The sequence below is a fragment of the Oncorhynchus masou genome, chromosome 23 (genome assembly GCF_036934945.1).
Source record: "Oncorhynchus masou masou isolate Uvic2021 chromosome 23, UVic_Omas_1.1, whole genome shotgun sequence".
Taxonomy (NCBI): Eukaryota; Metazoa; Chordata; class Actinopteri; order Salmoniformes; family Salmonidae; genus Oncorhynchus; species Oncorhynchus masou.
The window spans coordinates 17,247,907-17,272,312 of NC_088234.1; the positions used below are offsets into that span (position 1 = coordinate 17,247,907).

At 43.4% G+C, this 24,406-nt stretch overlaps 1 protein-coding gene across 4 annotated transcripts in view; it reads right to left on the reverse strand.

The window, feature by feature from the left end:
* LOC135510465 (protein inturned-like) overlaps positions 1-24,406 on the reverse strand; it is a 43,463-nt gene that overhangs the window by 12,252 nt on the left and 6,805 nt on the right. For all 4 annotated transcript variants that reach the window (XM_064931420.1, XM_064931419.1, XM_064931418.1 and 1 more), the window contains exons 3-4: positions 22,416-22,501; positions 5,341-5,559 (exon numbers count right to left, since the gene is read on the reverse strand). In XM_064931420.1, the coding sequence (XP_064787492.1) occupies positions 5,341-5,559; positions 22,416-22,501 (305 nt within the window). The remainder of the gene's footprint in view (positions 1-5,340; positions 5,560-22,415; positions 22,502-24,406) is intronic.

The following is a 24,406-nucleotide window of genomic DNA, read 5'->3' on the forward strand; positions in this document are numbered from 1 at the left end:
TGAGGGGGGGGATGAGGAGTAGGGCCTCATAGTCCTGGAAACAAGGACAAAAGCTGGGAGAATCCTTAAAATGCCAGACATTCACCTCTGGGTCAACAACACCAACACTTGTACCACAGACAAAGTTAACTGGCTAACTCCTCCATCCTGCTTTGTAGTATATACACCTCAGGCACTGAAACTATGATTGGTTTCCTAGTAATAAACATTTCTATCCAGCACAGTCTTCAAGATGCATCTTAATGTTCTGACCTAACAATCAGCTTCCAGCATATTGCTTTCACCTGTCAAGTCTTCCTTTTTCCATGAAAATAAATATAAAAAAACACTCACACTGTGTGTGTACCCACAGAAACACAGATATCAAAATGCACACACCCAGGCGACACACAACAACTTCTGTCATTTCTCCTACTCTACAATCGGCGGACAAGCTGATGTGTTTTCGAATTCCAAGTTCTGAGAGAGAGAGTACTGGTGTAGAGAGAGAGAGAGAGAATTAATCCCATGAAGAGTTGACATTCTATATAACTGGCAGTAATACATAGTGTAACAATCATCCATGTACGTGTTGTTGTTGATTTACTAGCCATTCTGTTTTTATTTAACTAAATGTAATCAACCGAAGATTCCACCATACAACAACAGTAGTGTTGTACCTGTATACATGATTACACAGTATGTACTGTTGAAGTTGGAAGTTTACATACACTTAAGTTGGAGTCTTTAAAACTTGTTTTTCAACCATGCCACAAATTTCTTGTTAACAAACTATAGTTTTGGCAAGTCGGTTAGGACATCTACTATGTGCATGACACAAGTCATTTTTCCAACAATTGTTTACAGACAGATTATTTCACTTATAATTCACTGTATCAAAATTCCAGTGGGTCAAAAGTTCACATACACTAAAGTTGACTGTGCTTTTAAAATGCTTGGAAAATTCCAGAAAATGATGTCATGGCTTTAGAAGCTTCTGATAGGCTAATTGACATCATTTGAGTCAATTGGAGGTGGACCTGTGGATGTATTTCAAGGCCTACCTTCAAACTCAGTGCATCTTTGCTTGACATTATGGGAAAATCAAAATAAAGCTGCCAAGACATCAGATTTATTGGGGGTGCTTTGCTGCAGGAGGGACTGGTGCACTTCACAAAATAGATGGCATCATGAGAGAAAGGAAAATGATGTGGATATATTGAAGCAACATCTCAAGACATCAGTCAGGAAGTTAATGCTTGGTCGCAAATGGGTCTTCCAAATGGACAATGACCCCAAGCATACTTCCAAAGTTGTGGCAAAATGGCTTAAGGACAACCAAGTCAAGGTATTGGAGTGGCCATCACAAAGCCCTGACCTCAATCCTATAGAAAAGTGGGCAGAACTGATAAAGCGTGTGTGAGCCAGAAGGCCTACAAATTTGACTCAGTTACACCAGCTCTGTCAGGATGAATGGGCCAAAATTCACCCAACTTACTGTGGGAATCTTGTGGAAGGCTACCCGAAACATTATACCCAAGTTATCCCAATTTAAAGGCAATGCTACCAAATACTAATTGAGTGTATGTAAACTTCTGACCCACTGGGAATGTGATGAAAGAAATAAAAGCTGAAATAAATTATTCTCTCCACTATTATTCTGACATTTCACAATCTTAAAATAAAGTGGTGAACCTAACTGACCTAAGACAGGGACTTTTTACTAGGATTAAATGTCAGGAATTGTGAAAAACTGAGTTTAAATGTATTTGGCTAAGATGTATGTAAACTTCTGACTTCAAATGTACTATTATTACTACTACTGAAATGAACTGGCCGTCCACCTGGCCGTGCTGCTGCTCCAGTTTCAACTGTTCTGCCTTATTATTATTCGACCATGCTGGTCATTTATGAACATTTGAACATCTTGGCCATGTTCTGTTATAATCTCTACCCGGCACAGCCAGAAGAGGACTGGCCACCCCACATAGCCTGGTTCCTCTCTAGGTTTCTTCCTAGGTTTTGGCCTTTCTAGGGAGTTTTTCCTAACCACCGTGCTTCTACACCTGCATTGCTTGCTGTTTGGGGTTTTAGGCTGGGTTTCTGTACAGCACTTTGAGATATTAGCTGATGTACGAAGGGCTATATAAATAAATTTGATTTGATTTGAACTGAACCAATCTGAATTTGAACTTGAATTTGAGATAGAGAAAGAGAGAAAATAGAGAGCGTCTGAAATTAAGTGTGGCTACTATACTGAAAAAGTTACAATTCACACAGTGCCTTGCAAAAGTATTCATCCACTTGGCGTTTTTCCTATTTTGTTGGATTACAACCTGTAATTTAAATTGATTTTTAATTTGGATTTCTTGTACTGGACAAACACAAAATAGTAAAAATTGGTGAAGTGAAATGAAAAAAAAAAAAAACGTTTCAAAAAATTATAAAAAAACAGAAAAGTTGAAGAAAAAAAAGTGGTGCGTGCGTATGTATTCACCCGTTTGCTATGAAGTCCCTACATAAGATCTAGTGCAATCAATTACCATCAGAAGTCACATAATTAGTTAAATAAAGTACACCTGTGTGCAATGTAAGTGTCACGTGATCTGTCACATGATCTCAGTATATATACACCTGTTCTGAAAGGCCCCACTGTCTGCAACACCACTAAGCAAGCGGCACCATGAAGACCAAGGAGCTCTCCAAACAGGTCAGGGACAAAGTTGTGGAGAAGTACAGATCAGGGTTGGGGTATAAAACATATCAGAAACTTTGAACATCCCACAGAGCACCATTAAATCCATTATTAAAAAATGGAAAGAATATGGCACCACAACAAACCTGCCAAGAGAGGGACGCCCACCAAAACTCACAGACCAGGCAAGGAGGGCATTAATCAGAGGCGCAACCAAGAGACCAGAGATAACCCTGAAGGAGCTGCAAAACTCCACAGCGGAGATTGGAATATCTGTCCAAATGACCACTTTTTAAGCCGTACACTCCACAGAGCTGGGCTTTACGGAAGAGTGGCCAGAAAAAAAAACATTGCTTCAAGAAAAAAATGAGCATACGCATTTGGTGTTTGCCAAAAGTCATGTGGGAGACTCCCCAAACTGATGGAAGAACATACTCTGGTCAGATGAGACTAAGACTGAGCGTTTTGGCCATAAAGGAAAACGCTATGTCTGACGCAAACCAAACACCTCTCATCACCCCGAGAACACCATCCCCACAGTGAAGCATGGTGGTGGCAATATCATGCTGTGGGATGTTTTTCCATCGGCAGGGACTGGGAAACTGTAATTGAAGTAATGATGGATGGCGCTAAATACAGGTAATTTCTTGTTCAACCTGTTTCAGTCTTCCTGAGATTTGAGACTGGGACGGCAGTTCACCTTCCAACAGGACAATGACCCTAAGCATACTACTAAAGCAACACGAGTGGCTTAAGGGGAAACATTAAATATTAAAATGTCTTGGAATGGCCAAGTCAAAGCCCAAACCTCAATCCAATTGAGAATCTGTGGTATGACTTAAAGATTTCTGTACAGCAGCGGAAGCCAGCCATGTTGAAGGAGCTGGAGCAGTTTTGCCTTGAAGAATGGGCAAAAATCCCAGTGGCTAGATGTGCCAAGCATAAAGAGACATACCAAGATACTTGCAGCTGTAATTGCTGCTAAAGGTGTCTCTACAAAGTATTAACATTGGGTGAATAGTTATGCACGCTCAAGTTCAGTTTTTTTTTGTCTTATTTCTTGTTTTATTATTTAAAAATATTTTGCATCTTAAAACTGGTAGGCATGTTGTGTAAATCAAATGATACGAACCCCCCCCCCCCCCCCCAAAATATGCACCTGTATTCCCAAACCGCTCGTCCACACAACAACATACACGTTGTCTGTGGATGTAAGGCCAGTTGGACGTACAGCCAAATTCTCTAAAACAAGTTTGGAGTCGGCTTAACATTCAATTATTTGGCAACAGCTCTGGTGGACATTCCTGCAGTCAGCATGCCAATTGCACGCTCCCTCAAAACTTGAGACATCTGTGACATTGTGTTGTGTAACAAAATTGCATATTTAGAGTGGCCTTTTATTGTCCCCAGCACAAGGTGCACCTGTGTAATGATCATGCCGTTTAATCATCTTCTTGATATGCCACACCGGTCAGGTGGATGGATTATCTTGGCAAAGGAGAAATGCTCACTAACAGGGATGCAAGCACATTTGTGCACAACATTTGAGGGAAATAAGCTTTCTGTGCATATCGAACATTTCTGGGATCTTTTATTTCAGCTCATGAAACATGGAACCAACACTACATGTTGCATTTATACTTTTGTTCAGTGTACTTTACTTTCCCACAGAGCAAGAAAACCTAGCCCTTCACTACAGGTCCTCTGACCTCTGCTGAGTCTGCTCCAGCATGGCTGCCTTCCGCAAGGCTAAAGGGACAGTTTCCCAGACACAGTTTAGGCTCATTGCTAGACTTTGTCAATTGAGCATGCTTTTTATGTCACGAAAAGTCTTGTTCTGTGTGAGGGACAACTGTCCCAAAAAGTGTAAATAGTTATTATGTACAGTGGGGCAAAAAAGTATTTAGTCAGCCAAGTTCTCCCACTTAAAAATAAGAGAGAGGCCTGTAATTTTCATTTTTTTGCCCCACTGTATCTGTGAGGTGTGAGTCCCCCCCCCTCCCTACAATGTAAAACACATTGAGCACTTGGAAAAGCGTCATATAATCCAATTAATATATTGTATTGAAGTCAGTGAAATTAACGTTAATCACTTCAATCCTTGTGCAATTATTGACATTTATTTATCCCATTACTAATGTAATGGTTTTGTATCATCAGGGGAGATATTATCAAAAGGAACTAACTTTATTCTTCACACATTTCCCCTGTTTCTATTTTTCCACTGTGTATGTGTGTGTGTGTGTGTGCTTGTACATTTTGGATGTTGTTATAAAGAGCCAAAGGCCCTGGATCTGAAAGCCTACCAGAGCGGTAGTTCTGTTCTCTAAAGCTTCTGCTTTGTGTCAGAAAACACAGTGTGCCAACAAGCTTTTTAAGTGCTAAGGAATTTCCTACATGGGTATTTTTTTATATATATATTTTTTTTTACATTTAATGACTCAATGCAGTCAAGTACTCATTTATTGAGTGTATAAAAATGAACTGCATCCATGAGGTGCTTTTCACTGGGTCTGAAGAAAGCACTTAGCTAACATTGAACTACAGTTAGACGCACAATACGTTTTAAATTTCATATCGGGTTTTGCTTCTTGGTCGAATGTGTTCGTACCAAGCAGTGCACTATATAGGGAATAGGGTGCATTTCTGAGACCTACTGAACTGACCTCTTCCAGGGGGGAGTCTGAGTCCAGTTTGAGTGACAGGTACATGACGATGTGAGGGATGTGTCCTATAGACATCTGGAGCTCCACCGTGTCCTCGCCCCACAGCAGACGCACCAGCTGGCTGACCGGGGGAGAGGGCCTGAGCCTGGGGGCAGAGGACACGTCCACACCCCCCTCCCCTGGTCCTCCTGCAGTGGCTGTCACCAGGGTCAGTTTCACCTGGGTGAGAGAGAGAGGGCGAGAGAGAGAGAGAGGGCGAGAGAGAGAGAGGGCGAGAGAGAGAGAGAGAGGGCGAAAGAGAGAGAGGGCGAAAGAGAGAGAGAGAGAGAGAGCGAGAGAGAGAGAGAGAGAGAGAGAGAGAGAGAGAGAGAGAGAGGGCGAGAGAGAGAGAGAGGGAGAGAGAGAGAGAGAGAGAGAGAGCGAGAGAGAGAGAGGTGAGAGAGAGAGAGGGCGAGAGGGCGAGAGAGGGCGAGAGAGTGGGGGGAATAGGAAAAGAAAGAGAGGCAGAAAGAAAGAAAGAGAGAGAAGAGACAAAGCAAGTTAGCTATCCAAAGAGATCATCATCATCATATTTCCACCACATTCTACATAGTTTTTCCTTTCTGAACGCTTTAAAAAAGACCCGTTGTGGGTTTGGCTACAGAACATAAGCCAGCAGTGAGTTTGTACGAGTCTGAAGAATCACTGTTGGTAAGAATCAGCATGGGAACTACACTGTGATCATAATATGGTCATAAACAGCATTTTATCCTGTCCATTAGGGCTGCAGCTTAACTCATGTGCTCCCCATTTCATGGTTTGGCCTGGCACTACAGGAAAGGGTTCAGTTAAATCCTGTATACAGAGCCATCAGTGATGTGATTTACTTAGGAAAAGAGGAAGGAGCGTAAACAGAATAATGTTGATTGTCAGAGAGAGAGATTATATTCCTCCTGACCACTGAAAGTGAAGCGACATGGGTGTGTGTGTGAATCATAAACAGATCCCACCACAAGGCAGGCCCCAGAACAGTGACAGAAGAACATAGAGCTGCACAACTCTGTATTTCTCAGAGCTCATTCCACACTGTACAACACACACACACACACACACACACACACACACACACTTTACAAACCAACCCAGGCAGACAGGCACACAAATGGAAACACATACAGAAACAGTATGGTGGAGATTCATGCTTGACAAATTTATAGATGAATATTAATGTCTGTCATTCTCACATTTCAACACAGACCCTAAAAACGATGGCCTACATACACGCAGCCTCAAACACACTGTACAAATGCCGAAAAGAATTGTGTAGACACACACACACACACACACTAGATGCACATACGCACCGGGCTGGCTCTGGGAAGTAACCTGTCACCACTTGAGAGGTCTGCTAAGGATTTCTGGTTGACTTCAATCAAGACAAATCAGGACCAGAGACCAGATGTGTGTGTAAGTCTTCAACACTGACAATGGTCTGATTATCTCTCCAAGAACTGTTCACTGCCCTAATGGATTACAAATTAATGGACTGGTGTCAGAAAAATGGTAGAAAGTCCATGCTTACACCAATCCAACTTTGTTGATTTGCGTAGTTTTTCATTTTGTTAGGATCCCCCTTAGCCGACTCCAATGGCAACAGCTGGTCTTACTGGGGTCCGACATAACGGGAAAATACATTACAGACAAAATACTTTACAATTTACATACGTTTAAAAACATGTAGTGTGTGTGCGTCTAGCAGTTACACGTACACGTCAGTACGTACACACAAAAAGTAGGCCACATTGGGGGGAAAGAGGTGTTCCTTTATTTGTTTTTTGAAACCAGGTTTGCTGTTCGCTTGCACTATATGAGATGGAAGGGAGTTCTATGCAATCATGGCTCTGTATAATACTGTGCGTTTTCTTGAATTTGCTTTAGACCTGGGGACTGTGAAACGACCCCTGGTGGCATGTCTGGTGGGGTAAGTGTGTGTGTGTCCTTGCTGTGTGTAAGTTGACTATGCAAACAATTTGGAATTTCTAACACATGATTGTTTCTTACAAAAACAAGAAGCGATGTGGTCAGTCTTTCCTCGACTCTTAGCATGGATAGTATAGTATAGCATAGTAAGTCACCCCTGTGACTCAGCTGGTACAGGCAACTCTGGGTCTTCCTTTCCTGAGGCGGCCCTCATGAGAGCCAGTGTCATCGAGCCTGATGGCTTTTGCGACTGCACTTGAAGAATCTTTCAAAGTTCTTGAAATTTTCCGAACTGAATGACCATGTCTTCAAGTAATGATGGACTGTTGTTTCTCTTTGCTTATTTGAGCGGTTCTTGCCATAATATGGACATAGTCTTTTACCAAATAGGGCTATCTTCTGTATACCACCCCTATCTTGTCACAACACAACTGATTGGCTCAAACGCATTAAGATGTAAAGAAATTCAAAAAAATTACTTAACAATACACACCTGTTAAATGAAATGCAATCCAGGTGACTACCTTGTGAGGCTAGTTGAGAGAATGCCAAGAGTGTGCAAAGCTGTCATCAAGGCAAAGGGTGGCTACTTTGAAGAATCTCAAATATAAAATAATGTAAAATGTTAATGTTAATAATGTTTTTTTTTTGTTACTAGATTATTCCATATGTGTTATTTCATAGTTTTGATGTCTTCACTATTATTCTACAAAGTAGAAAATAGTAAAAATAAATAAAAACCCTTGAATAAGTAGCTGTGTCCAAACTTTTGACTGGTACTGTATTTAAATAAGGTATTTCTGTTTTTTTAAATATTTTTAATACATTTGCAAAAATGTCAAAGTCAAGGGGTCTGAATACTTTCCGATAGCACTATGCGCAACTTCATTCAATTTATCGAATCAGTTTTTGTTTTCTTGCTCAAACCGTGAACAACACCTGTCAAACTCAGACATTTCTCTCAAAACACAGGGATGTCTATTTTTTTAATTTAACCTTTATTTAATTCGGGAAGTCAGTTAAGAACAAGGGCTAGGCCCTTTTTTTCTTCTCAATTTCCGCCTGACTGACGTGCCCAAAGTAAACTGCATGTTGCTCAGGCCCTAAAGCCAGGATATGCATATAATTGGTACCATTGGAAAGAAAACACTTTGAAGTTTGTAGAAATGTTAAAATAATGTAGGCGACTATAACACAATTGATATGGTAGAAAGAAAAACCAACCAGAATTTTTATTTTGAGAGTCCATACTCTTACAATGGAAAGTATAGGGGCATTCTGAATTCTAGCTCCCAGGATGCAATTCCTATGGCTTCCACATGCTGTCGGCAGTCTATGTTCAACGTTTCAGGCCTGTAACTTCCAAAACGAATAAGAAATATGAGTTTTAGAACAGGGACAGTCTTGGAAATTTGTGTTTGGGTGAGCGATGAAGACACACCTGCTAAAATCGGTTTCCTATTGAACTTACTTCTGTAAGAAATATTATAGTTTGATTACATTTTAGGGTATCTGAGGAGTTAATAGAAACGTAGTTTGACTTGTTGAAACAGGTTTTCGGATTCCTTTCTCTCCATGTTGAACGAGTGGATTACTCAAATCGATGGCGCCAACTAAACAGACTTTTTGGGATATAAGGAAGGATTTTATCTAACAAAACAACACTACATGTTATAGCTGGGACCATTTGGATGACAAACCAGAGGAAGATTTTCAAAAAGTAAGTGAATATTTAATTGCCATTTGTGAATTTATGAAACCCGTGTTGGTGGAAAGATATTTTAATATGGGGCGCCGTCCTCGAAACAATCGCATGGCATGCTTTCACTATAAAGGCTACTGTAAATCGGACAGTGCAGTCAGATTAACAAGAATATAAGCTTTCAACCGATATAAGACACTTGCATGTACCTAAATGTTTAATATCCATAATGTTTATGATTATTTATTTCAATTGCGCGCCCTCCAGTTTCAACGGAAGTTGTCCCGCCAGCGGGACGCCGAGCCCAAACAGGATAGCAACATAGGAAAAGGCGCCAATTCTACGACGCACTGAAGATTGTTCCAGAACCGCAGACAGCGACCGTATCCAACCCTGCAGAAAGCGCATGTTATAAAATAATATTTGATTTATTAGTGATGCACCATTATTTTTACATAATATAACCATATACAATTTCAGTATCACATTTTAGAGTGATGGACTGTACCATCCCTATGGCCTCCATAACAGAATCAGGTACGAATCAGATGTGTCTTGTGCACCATGAAGTCAAATGTCTACAGTTTGCTGATGATCTGGTGCTTCTGTCCCCAACCAAGGAGGGCCTACAGCAGCACCTAGATCTTCTGCACAGATTCTGTCAGAACTGGGCCCTGACAGTAAATCTCAGTAAGCCAAAAATAATGGTGTTCCAAAAAAGCTCCAGTTGCCAGGACCACAAATACAAATTCCACCTAGACTCTGTTTCCCAAGAGCACTCAAAAAACTATACCTACCTCGGTCTAAACATCAGCACGACAGTTAACTTCCACAAAGCTGTGAACGATCTGAGAGGGCCTTCTACGCCATCAAAAGAAAACTAAAATTTTACATCCCAATTAAGATCTGTCAAAAAATACTTGAATCAGTTATAGAACCCATTGCTGACGTCCGAGGTCCACTAGGAATTCACAAAATGAGACAAACACCAAATTGAGACAGCATGCAGAAATCTGCAAAAACATCCTTGGGTACAACGTAAATAATAATGCATGCAGAGGAAAATTAGGATGATTCCCACTAATGATCAAAATCCAGAGAAAAAGCAATTAAATTCTACAAGCATCTAAATGGAAGCAATTTTCCAACCTTCAATAACAAAGCCATCACTTACAGAGAGATGGACCTAGAGAAGAGTCCCTTTAGCCCGCTGGTACTGGAGCTCTGTTCATTAACACGAACAGACCCCACAAAGCCCCAGGACAGCAACACAATTAGAACCAACCAAATCATGAGAAAATAAAAAGGAAAACAAAAACTTGACACATTGGAAAGAATTAACGAAAAATGCTATTTTCCCTAAACAGAGAGTACACAGTAGCAGAATACCTGATCACTGTGACTGACCCAAACGTTGAAAAGCTTTGACTATGTACAGACTCAGTGAGCATGGCCTTGCTATTGAAAGAGGCTGCCATAGGCAGATCCGGCTCTCAAGAGAAGACAGGCTATATGGCCACTGCCCACAAAACAAGGTGGAAACCGAACCGCAGTTTCCAACCACCTGCCAAATGTATGACTATAATAGACACACATATTTCCCTCAGATTACACACACTCACAAAGAATCACATTTTGATCAACTCCCATATCTATTAGGTGAAATACCACAGTGTGCCACCACAGCAGCAAGATGTATGACCTGTGCCACAAGAAACAAGTGGAGCACAAACAGCATTTTAAATAAAAAATACATTTATCTGTTTATTTATTCTCTTTCATACTTAAACTACAGATTCAGTCACCTTGACTTTTTCCACATTTTGTTATGATATAGCCTTATTCCAAAAATGTTTTAAATCGTTAAAACAGTCATGGCCAAAAGTTTTCAAAATGACACAAATATTAATTTTCAAAGTCAGCTGCCTCAGTTTGTATGATGGCAATTTGCATATACTCCAGAATGTTATAAAGCGTGATCAGATGAATTGCAATTAATTGCAAAGTCCCTCTTTGCCATGCAAATGAACTGAATCCCCAAAAAACATTTCCACTACATTTCAGCCCTGCCACAAAAGGACCAGTTGACATCATGTCAGTGATTCTCTCGTTAACACAGGTGTGAGTGTTGACGAGGACAAGGCTGGAGATCACTCGGTCATGCTGATTGAGTTTGAATACGAGACTGGAAGCTTCAAAAGGAGGGTGGTGCTTGGAATCATTGCTCTTTCTCTGTTACCCATGGTTACCTGCAAGGAAACACATGCCGTCATCATTGCTTTGCACAAAAAGGGCTTCACAGGCAAGGATATTGCTGCCAGTAAGATTGCACCTAAATCAACCACTTATTGGATCATCAAGAACTTCAAGGACAGCGGTTCAATTGTTGTGAAGAAGGCTTCAGGGCGCCCAAGAAAGTCCAGCAAGCACCAGGACATCTCCTAAAGTTGATTCAGCTGCGGGATCGGGGCACCACCAGTACAGAGCTTTCTCAAAAATGAGAGCGGGCAGGTGTGAGTGCATCTGCACGCACAGTGAGGCGAAGACTTTTGGAAGATGGCCTGGTGTCAAGAAGGGCAGCAAAGAAGCCACTTCTCTTCAGGAAAAACATCAGGGACAGACTGATATTCTGCAAAAGGTACAGGGATTGGACTGCTGAGGACTGGGGTAAAGTCCTGGAAAAAATCTTGTCCGGAGAAGACAAGGTGAGCGCTATCATCAGTCCTGTGTCATGCCAACAGTAAAGCATCCTGAGACTATTCATGTGTGGGGTTGCTTCTCAGCCAAGGGAATGGGCTCACTCACAATTTTGCCTAAGAACACAGTATATGAATAAAGAATGGTACCAACACATCCCCGAGAGCAACTTCTCCCAACCATCCAGGAATAGTTGTGACGAACAATGCCTTTTCCAGCATGATGGAGCACCTTGCCATAAGGCAAAAGTGATAACTAAGTAGCTCGGGGAACAAAACATCAATATTTTGGGTCCATGGACAGGAAACTCCCCAGACCTTAATCCCAATGAGAACTTGTGGTCAATCCTCAAGAGGCGGGTGGACAAACAAAAACCCACAAATTCTGACAAGCTCCAAGCATTCATTATATAAAAATGGGCTGCCATCAGTCAGGATGTGGCACAGAAGTTAAATGCCAGGGCGGATTGCGGAGGTCTTGAAAAAGAAGGGTCAACACTGCAAATATTGACTCTTTGCATCAACTTCATGCAATTGTCAATAAAAGCCTCACACTTATGAAATGCTTGTAATTATACTTCAGTATTCCATAGTAACATTTGACAACAATATATAAAGACACTGAAGCAGCAAACTTTGTGAAAATGTATATTTGTGTCATTCTCAACTTTTGGCCACGACTGTACACACAATACCCCAAAATGACAAAGCAAAAACAGGTTTTACATTTTTTTGCTAATATATTTAAAATAAATACGGAAAAATCAAATTCACATAAGTATTCAGACCCTTTACTCAGTACTTTGTTGAAGCACCTTTGGCAGTGATTACAGCATTGAGTCTTCTTGGGTATGATGCTACAAGCTTGTCACATCTGTATTTGGGGAGTTTCTCCCATTGTTCTCTGCAGATCCTCTTAAGATTTGTCAGGTTGGCTGGGAAACATTGCTGCACAGCTATTTCCAGGTCTCTCCAGAGATGTTCAATCGGGTTCAAGTCCGGGCTCTGGCTGGGCCACTGAAGGACATTCAGAGACTTGTCCTGAAGCCACTCCTGCATCATCTTGGCTGTGTGCTTAGCGTTATTGTCCTGTAGAAAGGTGAACCTATGCCTCAGTCTGAGGTTCCGAGCACTCTGGAGCAGGTTTTCATCAAGGATCTCTCTGTACTTTACTCCATTCATCTTTGCCTCGATCCTGACTAGTCCCCCAGTCCCTGCCCCTGAAAAACACCCCCACAGCATGATGCTGCCAACATCATGCTTCACCGTAGGGATGGTGCCAGGTTTCCTAAAAGATGTAACGCTTGGCATTCAGGACAAAGAGTTTAATCTGGAGTTTCATAAGACCAGAGAATCTTGTTTCTCATGATCTGAGAGTCTTTAGGTGCCTTTTGGCAAACTCCAAGCAGGCTGTCATGTGTCTTTTACAGAGGAGTGGCTTCCGTTTGGCCACTAACATAAAGGCCTGACTGGTGGAGTGCTGCAGAGATGGTTGTCCTTCTGGAAGGTTATCCCATCTCCACAGAGGAACTCTAAAGCTCTGTTAGAGTGACCATCAGATTCTTGGTCACCTCCCTGACCAAGGCTCTTCTCCCGCTCAGTTTGGCTGGGCGGCCAGCTCCAGGAAGAGACTTGGTGGTTCCAAACTTCTTCCAATTAAAAATTATGGAGGCCACTGTGTTCTTGAGCACCCTTCCCCAGATCTGGATGATCAATGGAAACAGGATGCTCCTGAGCTCAAATTTGAGTCTTATAGCAAGGGGTCTGAATACTTATGTAAATAAGGAATCTGATTTTTAGTTTGAATACATTTGCAAAAATTCTAAAAACCTGTTTTCACTTTGCCATTATGGGGTATTGTGTGTAGATTGATGAGGATTTTTTTTTGTTATTCAATTTTAGAATAATGTAACAAATTGTGGCAAAAGTAATGGTGTCTGAATACTTCCCGAAGGCACTGTATTTGCACATTGTTACAACACTGTACATAGCCAATAATAACACTGTACATAACAATAACATTTGAAATGTCTCTATTCTTTTGAAACTTTTGTGAGTAATGTTTACTATTCATTTTTGATTGTATATTTCCCTTGTTTATTTCCCTTTTGTTTATTGTCTATTTCACTTGCTGTGGCAATGTAAACACATGTTTCCCATGCCAATAAAGCCCTTTGAATGTAATTGAATTGATAGAGAGAGTATAGTATCATCAGTAATACTTTACTATGAGGGTAGGCAGAGGGCATGGTGGTCCAAACCTTTATACAAACTGCTGCTACGCCCATGTAATAGCTACTGTCTACCATGCTCTACCTGGGAGGGCGGACGTTCACACACGCAAAAGTGCCAACATACATACAGCTGGCCAGCCGCGCGTGTAGCCACACTCACAGAAAAACACACATACGCACACAGAGAGAACCACCACCAAAGTTTAAGTTTCCTCGGAGTATGCCAGTTCTACAGTAGCTCCGTCCTAAGCCACGACGGACCGACGAGAGGCCTTGTTGTTTTTTCTCCACTCTTCTCTTCTCCTCTCATCTATTATCTTCTTCTCCTCTCTTCTCTACAGTGTAATTTGCTATCTGGCCGAGTATTCTAATCAGCTGGTCTCTCAGTGACCACAGCGTAATGGTTGTTTTCCTGTGGTTATCCCAAACAACTACCTCTACCTCTACCTCTGTCTCTGTCTCCCTCTCTCGTTGCAAATGCCATCACTCCCCAGACACACTGTCATTTACAAATTCCTCCTTCGAGGCCCTGTTTTGACCGTGTGAGGAGACGAATGAGCAAAAAGCTTGAGCAGTTTCCTGTATGGCGATCAAAGCACCATATCTCAGAATTGGATAGTTTTCCTCATGTAAAAAGGTGGAGATTGTTACCTACTATATAGGTTTTGACAGCCGATCGAATCCAAATGGAATGGGAGAAGATGTCTGTGCTCAGTGGTGAGCGCCATTCCACTCAACCATTCCTCCTACAATGGATTTAAGAGACTTAAAGACATCTTTGATCAAGGGAGCAAATTAAATACGGACAAACATAAACCTCCTAAAACAGTCACACACAGAGATTATAGATACAGTGCCTTCAGCAAGTATTCACACCCCTAGACTTTTTCCACATTTTGTTGTGTTACAAGGTGGGATTAAAATTGATTTAATTGTCCTTTTTTTGTCAACAATAAACACAAAATACTCTGTAATGACAAAGTGGAAGATCATTTTCTTAAATGTTATAATTTATAAAAAATAAAACACTAACATAGCTTGATTAGATAAGTAATCAACCACCTGAGTCAATACATGCTAGCATCACCTTTGGCAGTATTTACAGCTGAGTCTTTCTGGGAAAGTCTTTGCAGACCTGGATTGTACAATATTTTCACATAAAAAAATGTATGTATTCTTCAAGCTCTGTCAAGTTGGTTGTTGCTCATTAATAGACAGCCATTTTCAAGTCTTACCATAGATTTTCAAGCCGATTTAAGTCAAAACTGTAACTAGGCTACTCAGGTACATTCAATGTCGTCTTGGTAAGCAACTCTAGTGTATATTTGGCCTTGTGTTTCAGGTTAATGTCTTGCTGAAAGGTGAATTTGTCTCCCAGTGTCTGTTGAAAAGCAGACTGAACCTGGTTTCCCTCTGAGATTTTGCCTGTGCTTAGCTGTATTCCATTTCTTTTCATCCCAAAAAAACTCCCTAGTCCTTGCCGATGACAAGCATACCCATAACTTGATGCAGCCTCCGCCATGCTTGAAAATATGAATAGTGGTACTCAGTGTTGTGTTGGATTTGCCCCAAACATAACACTTTGTATTCAGGACATAAAGTGAATTTCTTTGCCACATTTTTTGCAGGTTTGCTTTAGTGCCTTATTGCAAACAGGATTCATGTTTTGGAACGTTTTCTATTCTGTACATGCGTCCTTCTTTTCACTCTGTCATTTAAGTTAATATTGTGGGCTGACTACAATGTTGTTGATCCATCCTCTGTATTCTCCTATCACAGCCATTAAACTCTGTTTTAACTTCTTAAGTTATAGGGGGCAGCATTTTCACTTTTGGATAAATAGCGTGCCCAATTTCAACTTCCTGCTACTCATGCCAAGAATATAAGATATGCATATTATTAGGATATTTGGATAGAAAACACTGAAGTTTCTAAAACTGTTTGAATCATGTCTGTGAGTATAACAGAACTTATGTAGCAGGCAAAACCCTGAGGACTAACCGTTGAGAAGTATTTTTTTTCTTAGGTTTCTCTCTGTTCACTGTGTTCTCATTGGGAAACAATATTTCTTAGGAACTTGTTCTCAGTTCCTACCGCTTCCACTGGATGTCACCAGCCTTTGGAATTTGGTTGAGGTTATTCATTTGTGCAATGAAGAAGTACGGCCATCTAGGAACTGCGTAACACTGTTGAGAGTTGCGCAAGACTTGAAAAGTAGCTTGGTTTGTTGTCTTCCTGTATTGAACACAGATAGACCTGTCTTCAATTTGATCGATTATTAACGTTTAAAAATACCTAAAGTTGTATTACAAAAGTAGTTTGAAATGTTTTGGCAAAGTTTACAGGCAACTTTTGAAATATTCTGTAGTGACGTTGCACAATTTGAAAGCTGTTTTTTTTCTGGATCAAACGCGCCAAATAAATGGATATTTTGTATATATGGACGGAATTAATCGAACAAAAGGACCAATTATGATGTTCATGGGACATATTGGAGTGCCAACAAAAGAAGCTCGTCAAAGGTAAGGCATGTTTTATATTTTATTTCTGTGTTTTGTGTAGCGCCTGCAGGGTTGAAATATGCTACCCTCTTTGTTTACTGTTGTGTATGAGTGTAGCTCGAGTGTAGCTACGAGTGTAGCTTTAATTTAGTATCTTACATGTATGATTTAATGAAAGTTAGATTTTTATATAAATTTATTTGAATTTGCCGCGCTGCATTTTCCCTGGCTTTTGGCCAAGTGGGATGCAAGCGTCCCCTATACCATAAGAAGTTAAAGTCACCATTGGCCTCATGGTCAAATCCCTGAACGGTTTCCTTCCTCTCCGGCTACTGAGTTAGGAAGGACGCCTGTATCCTTGTAGTGACTGGGTGTAATAGAGACATCATCTTAAAAGTGGAATTAATAACTTAACCATGCTCAAAGGGATGTTCAATGTCTGCTTTTTTTTGTCATTCAAAAATCATGTTAAACACGATTATTGCACACAGAATGAGTCCATGCAACTTGTTATGTAACTTGTTAAGCACATTTTTACTCCTGAACTTATTTAGGCTTGCCATAACAAAAGGGGTTGAATACTTATTGACTGAATACATTTCAGCTTTAATATTTAAATAATTTGTTAACATTTCAAAAAATATAATTCAACTTTTACATTATTGGGTATTGTGTGTAGACCAGTGACACAAAATCTTGTTTTAATATATTGTGGTATCCCAGGAGGTCTACCCCGGGGGATGGTAATAGAGGGGAGGTACGTGAGGCGACGTTGGCTCCCTCTGCTGGGAATATGGGAGCTTGGCACCCCGACACGGACAGCTCTAAGTGGAGGTAATTAGAGGAAAGTGCCAACCAGCCGTGGAGGCCAAATAAAAGGAGCACGGTGGCACACCGCGACAGAGAACAGGGAGAAGGGCCGAGCCAAACCTAAGTGATTTTCTTTGTTATGTTTATTTTCTGTCTTAGTAAAGTTGTTTTTGCGGACTAAAACCTCCCCGTCTCTGTGTCAATCTCTGCCCACTCAACCCAACAGTTTACAACATATGGTGGAGAATGCGGGTATCTCAGTAGCTTTGGGTGCCGTGGGGTCGAGAGTACGGAGATTACCATGGAGGAGCTGGTTGCTCAGTTCATCCTCAGCCAGCAGAAGCAACAGGCTCTCCAGGAGCAAGCGCTGGAGGAGCAGCACCAACAAAACCGCAGACTGGTAGCGGAGGTAGCCCAGTTGAAGGTTGGGAGGGCTCAGGAGTCTGGCCCAAATCAGTTCCTGGTTCCATTAAGGGAGGAAGATGACATGGAGTCATATTTGTGCACCTTCGAGAGGACGGCACAGCGGGAAGATTGGCCCCAGCCCAAGTGGGCCAGCCTGTTGGCACCCTACCTCTCTGGGAGGGCCCAGAAGGCCTACTTTGATTTGAAGACTGACCAGGCCACAAATTATGAGGGACTCAAACGGGAGATATTGAGCCATTATGGGTTCAATCTCGCACACCGTGCACAACTGGTTCACGGCTGGGCCTTTGACCCCACCCTTTCCCCCTGTGCTCAGATGAGCGACCTGGTGCGCCTGACCAATGGCTGGCTACTGACTAAAGTACCGTCCCTCCAGATGCTCAACAAGCTCGTCCTGGATAAATACCTTCAGAACCTGCCATAAGAGATGACGAAGACGGTGAGCATGCAGGACCCCCAGAGCCTGGAGGAATTGCAGACCACGGTGGAAATTCACCAGAACACCCAGGACCTGCTGAGAGGCCCGTGCGGAGAGGAGACGCGGTGAGCTGGGGCGTGGAGCTGTCCCGGCAGGGAGGAGGCCATGCCCTCCGCATCCCCCAGCTCTGGGGTAACCCAGATGGCGAGTTACGTCACCTCCTGTTGGGCGCACACCGAGATGGCCACTCCGATGGTTCCTGTACGAATTGATGGCATCGACACCAGCACTCTGCTGGACTCCGGCAGCATGGTGACCCTGGCCCACCCGCAGTGGCTCACACGAGAGGGGAAGGAGAAACCGGGGGATGAGGAGGTGACGGTGTCTTGTGTACAAAGGGACATGAAGAGGTACCCAAGGAGGATAACCACCCCAAGGGGGGAGTGCCCGATGTGCGTTAGGGAGCTGTCCCTAACCTACCTGTGTCCATTCTCCTCGGTCGAGACTGCCCTCTCTTCCAGAACCTGTGGAGGCGAGCACGGGTGGTGTGAAAAAATGAAAAAGGACGGTGGCTTGTGCAACCCAACCCCCGCCACAAGAGGTGTCCACTGGGCCCGAGTCGGACCCAGAGGACGGAGACGACCCCACTCCGGCAAGCGAGCCACCATTCGAGGAAGATCTCAGACTACCCTTTATGGAGGTGGAGGCCCTAGACGGACCTCCCGACACTAGAATCCTTGAGGCAGTTTGGGACGGCCCAGTTAGAAGACCCCAATCTCCAGAACGCTAGGGGCCAGGTGATTGCGGTGGATGGCGTACCGTTACCTGGGATAAGTGATTGGCGCTACCCCCACTTCGCAATCAAGCATAATTTATTGTATCAGGTAGTAAAGCATAACGGGGAGACAAGACTTGTTACTCATACCAGCCAGTATGTTAGGACTGTGTTGCAGCTTGCCCTCACCCACCTGCTTCGGCCACACCTGGGGATGGAGAAAACCAGGGAGCGGATCGGGAACAAGTTCCACTGGCCCGGAGTCAAGCACACCGTGGAGGACTACTGCTGTAGTTGCCTGGAGTGCCAGATCACAGCTCCGAGGATGCATTATTGAAACCCCTTGGTTTCCTTTCCCGTTATAGGAGTGCCATTCAAGCGGGTGGAAATGAATCTGGTGGGTCTGTTGGTGAAGACCATGAGGGGACACCAATACATCCTGGTCATCGTGGATTGCGGTATCCTGAGGCAATCCCGCTACGCACGGCGGCAGCAAAAGGTATCGCATGGGGGCTCTTCCATTTATTTAGCCGGGTGGGTATTCCGCAGGAAATCCTGACGGACCAGGGCACCGCGTTCATGTCTTGGGTGATGAAAGATGTCTGCAATCTGTTACGAATAAAACAAGTGAGTACCAGTGTGTACCATCCAGCCCACAACAGGCTGGTGGAACGCTTCAACAAAACCCCAAAACAGATGCCTAGAAGGTCGTCGAGAGAGAAGGGAGGAACTGGGACTAGCTGCTGCCCCACCAAATGTTTTCAGTGCGCGACGTACCCCAAGCATCCACAGGGTTCTCCCCCTTTGAGCTCCTGTATGGTCGTCGGCCCCTAGGGCTGCTGGACCTAGCCAAGGAGGTCTGGGAAGAGCAGCTGACTCCCCCCTTCGCAGCATAGTAGAACATGTGGAGAAGATGAGGGAGAGGATGACGGCGATTTGGCCAGTGGTGAGAGAGCACATGGCCCAGGCGCAATATGCCCAGGAGCATGTCTACAACCGGGGAGCCCAACCACGAGAATTCCAACCAGGTGAGAAAGTCTTGATGCTGATCCCTACAACAGAGAGTAAATTCCTGGCTTCATGGCATGGGCCCTACGACATCGTTGAGCGGGTTGGCGACGTCAAATATAAGGTCCACCAACCGGGGCGGAGAAAATCCCTCCAGCTTTACTATGTGAATTTACTGAAGAAATGGCACGCACGCTGTGCGTAACATGGATCCGGCCACAGCAGGGCCCGCCCTCGGTCGAAGTTGCAATGGGGGAAGACCTCAGCCCGACCCAACGACAAGAGCTCAGAGAGTTGGTCCAGCGGAGTACGTCCGTGTTCCCCGAGGTGCCGGGGCGTACGGATCTCGTGGAACATCATATCAACACCCGTACAGGAGAAAAAGTGCGTAAACGGCCATACCAGATACCGGAAACCCAGAGGGTGGCGGTCCAGCGGGAAGTGGCGACAATGCTAGAAATGGGGGTACTGGAGGAGTCACACAGTGAGTCGTCTAGCCCCATAGTGCTGGTTCCGAAACCGTACGGAACCGTCCGCTTCTGTAATGACTTCCGGAGCCTGATCAAGGTCAGTAAGTTCGATGTCTACCCCATGCCCCGTGTGGACGAACTGAACGACCGCTTGGGGATGGTGAGATACGTCAGCACCTTGGACCTGACGAAGGGGTACTGGCAGGTGCCACTGGCAGTGGGGGGCTATACCACTACCGGGTTCTGCCTTTCGGGCTCCACAGGGCACCAGCGACCTTTCAGTGACTCATGGACCGCGTCCTGTGGCCGCACAGTGAGTACGCCGCTGCTTATCTGGACGACATAATTGTGCACAGTGACAGTTGGGAGTCGCATCTTTGTTGGTTACAGGCCGTGGTGGATGCGCTAAGTGGTGCAGGTCTGACCGCGAACCCCTCAAGTGCAAGCTGGGCTATGCCGAGGTGGAGTACCTGGGCTATCAGATCGGGAGGGGAAATGTGAAACCCCAAGAAAAAAACCGTTGCTATTAGGGGATGGCCAGTCCCCCGAACCAAGAGGCAGGTGAAGTCATTCCTGAGGTTTAGCAGGGTACTACTAATTTTGCCACAATAGCTTCTCCCCACAGACTTAAAGGTACAACTACCCCAGATGGTGCGATGAACGGAGGTCTACTCCGGGGGATGGTAATAGAGGGGAGGTACGTGAGGCGAAGTTGGCTCCCTCTGCTGGGAATATGGGAGCTGGGCACCCCGACACGGACAGCTCTAAGTGGAGGTAATTAGAGGAAAGTGCCAACCAGCCGTGGAGGCCAAATAAAAGGAGCACGGTGGCACACCGCGACAGAGAACGGGGAGAAGGACCGAGCCAAACTTAAGTGATTTTCTTTGTTATGTTTATTTTCTGTCTTAGTAAAGTTGTTTTTGCGGACTAAAACCTCCCCGTCCTTATGTCAATCTCTGCCCGCTCAACCCAACACCCCACGGTTTACCACAATATTTTAAACTCAGGCTGTAGCACAACAAAATCTGGAGAAAGTCAAAGGTTGTGAATACTTTCTGAAGGCACTGTACACTTAGCTGGGTTTGGTTCATTTATTTATTGAATAATGTGATTCTGATGTAGGGCAGTGACACAACATCTCTATTTAATTAATTAAAAACTTAGACTGTGACACAACAAAATGTGAAAAAGTCCAAGGGTGTGAATACTTTCTGAAGGCACTGTACACTTAGCTTGGTTTGGTTCATTGATTCATTGTGCAAAGCAAGATAAGTATCTGTTATTCGTACTTCAGATCACACACTATCTTGAAATTTCAAGCACGTCTCTCATTGAGGTCAATTAATGATTTAGCTCACTTATCTCAGCTCTGAATCAGGCCAACTCAAGGCATTCTAGCCTTATGAATGTGTGACTGGTCAGAGCTACAGTATAGCATCCATTGGGTTTATGCTAACATCCTAGCCCTCACTTTTAAAGTGTGGGGCAGTGGAATGATCCTGACACACAGTCTTAGTCTGCCTTGTGTGTCTGTGTATGTGTGTCTACCTTGCGTCTTAGTGTGTGTGTCTGCCTTGTGTGCACCTGCCTGCCATGAGTGTGTAGAAACCAGCTTCTAACACTTTTGAGCAGAGCAGACGTGTTGGTTCGAAAAAAGGAGTTTGTCTGTAATTGAGTTCATGTGGAGGACTTCCCTTTCTTTGGCTGCTGTTGCTGTTTCAGAGGCTACGTCCCAAATTGCACCCTAATCCCTACATAGGGCAATACTTTTGATCGGCGCCGGGTGCCATTTGGCGCACAGAGTCGTGTATGTTTTATGTGGTCTTTTCATGAAGAAAACCAAGAGCTGAGAAAGATACATGATCATGGAGGTCAAATCATGTGAATAGGGCTCAACAAACAACATCTAATCTGTTGGAGGTCTTTGGCATATTTTCGCATTGTGGAAGCAGCATTACAGCTAATAGTACACTTACCTCAAACACAACACACAACAGCGCATACTTCCCTCTAACTACTGTTCTGTTAATATGGCAGTAATGAGTGGGGTGGGTGGTCTTGGAAACACACACACACCTGTGTAGGCCCAGGAATGCAGGACAGAACCCTCTCAATGTTCTCTGTGGTAACATCCACATCGTCCACTGCCACTAGGTCATCACCTGAGGAGGAGGAAAAGGAAGTCAATGCATAACAGCAGCATAGACAGTAATAGATAGATATTAACGTAGATAGCAAAAAACAAGCGTCAATAGTGATATTTCTGCAAACGCACTCTATCGAGTCTGTACTGTAGGCTAAGCAAATGAATGTACCGTTGAAGTCGGGAGTTTACATACACTTAGGTTGGAGTCATTAAAACTCATTTTAAACCACGCCACAAATGTATTGTTAACAAACTATATTTTTGGCAAGTCGGTTAAGACATCTATTTTGTGCATAACAAGTAATTTTTCCAACAACTGTTTAGGGATAGATTATTTCACTTGTAATTCACTGTATCACAATTCCAGTGGGTCAGAAGTTTACATACACTAAGTTGACTGTGCCTTTAAACAGCTTGGAAATTATGCCATGGCTTTAGAAGCTTCTAATAGGCTAATTGACATCATTTGAGTCAATTGGAGGTGTACCTGTGGATGTATTTCAAGGCCTAACTTCAAACTCAGTGCCTCTTTGCATGATATCATGGGAAAAATAAAAGAAATCAGCCAAGACATCAGAAAACAAATTGTAGACCTCCACAAGTCTGGTTCATCCTTGGGAGCAATTTCCAAATGCCTGAAGGTACCACATTCATCTGTACAAACAACAGTACGCAAGTATAAATACCATGCTAACACACTGCCGTCATCCCACTCAGGAAGGAGACGCGTTCTGTCTCCTAGAGGTGAACGTACTTTGGTGCGAAAAGTCCAAATCAATCCCAGAACAACACCAAAGGACCTTGTGAAGATTCTGGAGGAAACAGGTATGAAAGTAGCTCCAGTAAAAAGAGTCCTATATCGACATAACCTGAAAGGCCGCTCAGCAAGGAAGAAGCCACTGCTCCAAAACTACCATAAAAAAGCCTGACTGCCAGGTTTGCAACTGCAAAAAAGCCAGGTTTGCAACTGCACATGGGGACAAAGATCGTACATTTTGGAGAAATGTCCTCTGGTCTGATGAAACAAAAATACAACAGTTTGGCCATAATGACCAATACCATCCCATTTGTGATTCACAGGGTGGCAGCATCATGTTGTGGAGGTGCTTTGCTGGAGGAGGGACTGGTGCACTTCACAAAATAGGTGGCATCATGAGAAAGGAAAATCATGTGGATATATTGAAGCAACTTCTCAAGACATCAGTCAGGAAGTTAAAGCTTGGTCACAAATGGGTCTTCAAAATGGACAATGACCCCAAGCATACTTCCCAAGTTGTGGAAAAATGGCTTAAGGACAACAAAGTGGCCAGAGTGGCCATCACAAAGCCCTGACTTCAATCCTATACAAAATGTGTGGGCAGAACAGACACAACGTTTGTGGGCAAGGAGGCCTACAAACCTGACTCAGTCACACCAGCTCTGTCAGGAGGAATGGGCCAAAATTCACCCAACTTATTGTTGGAAGCTTGTGAAAGGCTACCCAAAACATTTGATCCAAGTTAACCTCTTGAGTGTAGGGGGCAGTATTTTGATGTTTAGATGAAAAACGTACCCAAGTGAAACTGCCTATTTCTCAGGCCCAGAATCTAGAATATGCATATAATTGTCAGATTAGGATATAAAACACTCTAAAGTTTCTGTGAGTATAAGGGAACTGATATTGCATGCGAAAACCTGATGAAAATCCAACCAGGAAGTGCTGTTTTTCCTGAAACCTCTCTGTTCCATTGCATGCCTTCCCTGCATTTAAAGGGATATCAACCAGCTTCCTTTTCCGATGGCTTCCACATGGTGTGAACAGGCTTTAGACATAGGTTCAGGCTTTTATTCTGAAAAATGAGCGAGAAAGATCACATCGCGTCACTGGATGGCTAGGTGCCAGCAGAGTTTTGCACGCGTGAGCAGCTTGGAGCAGACATTT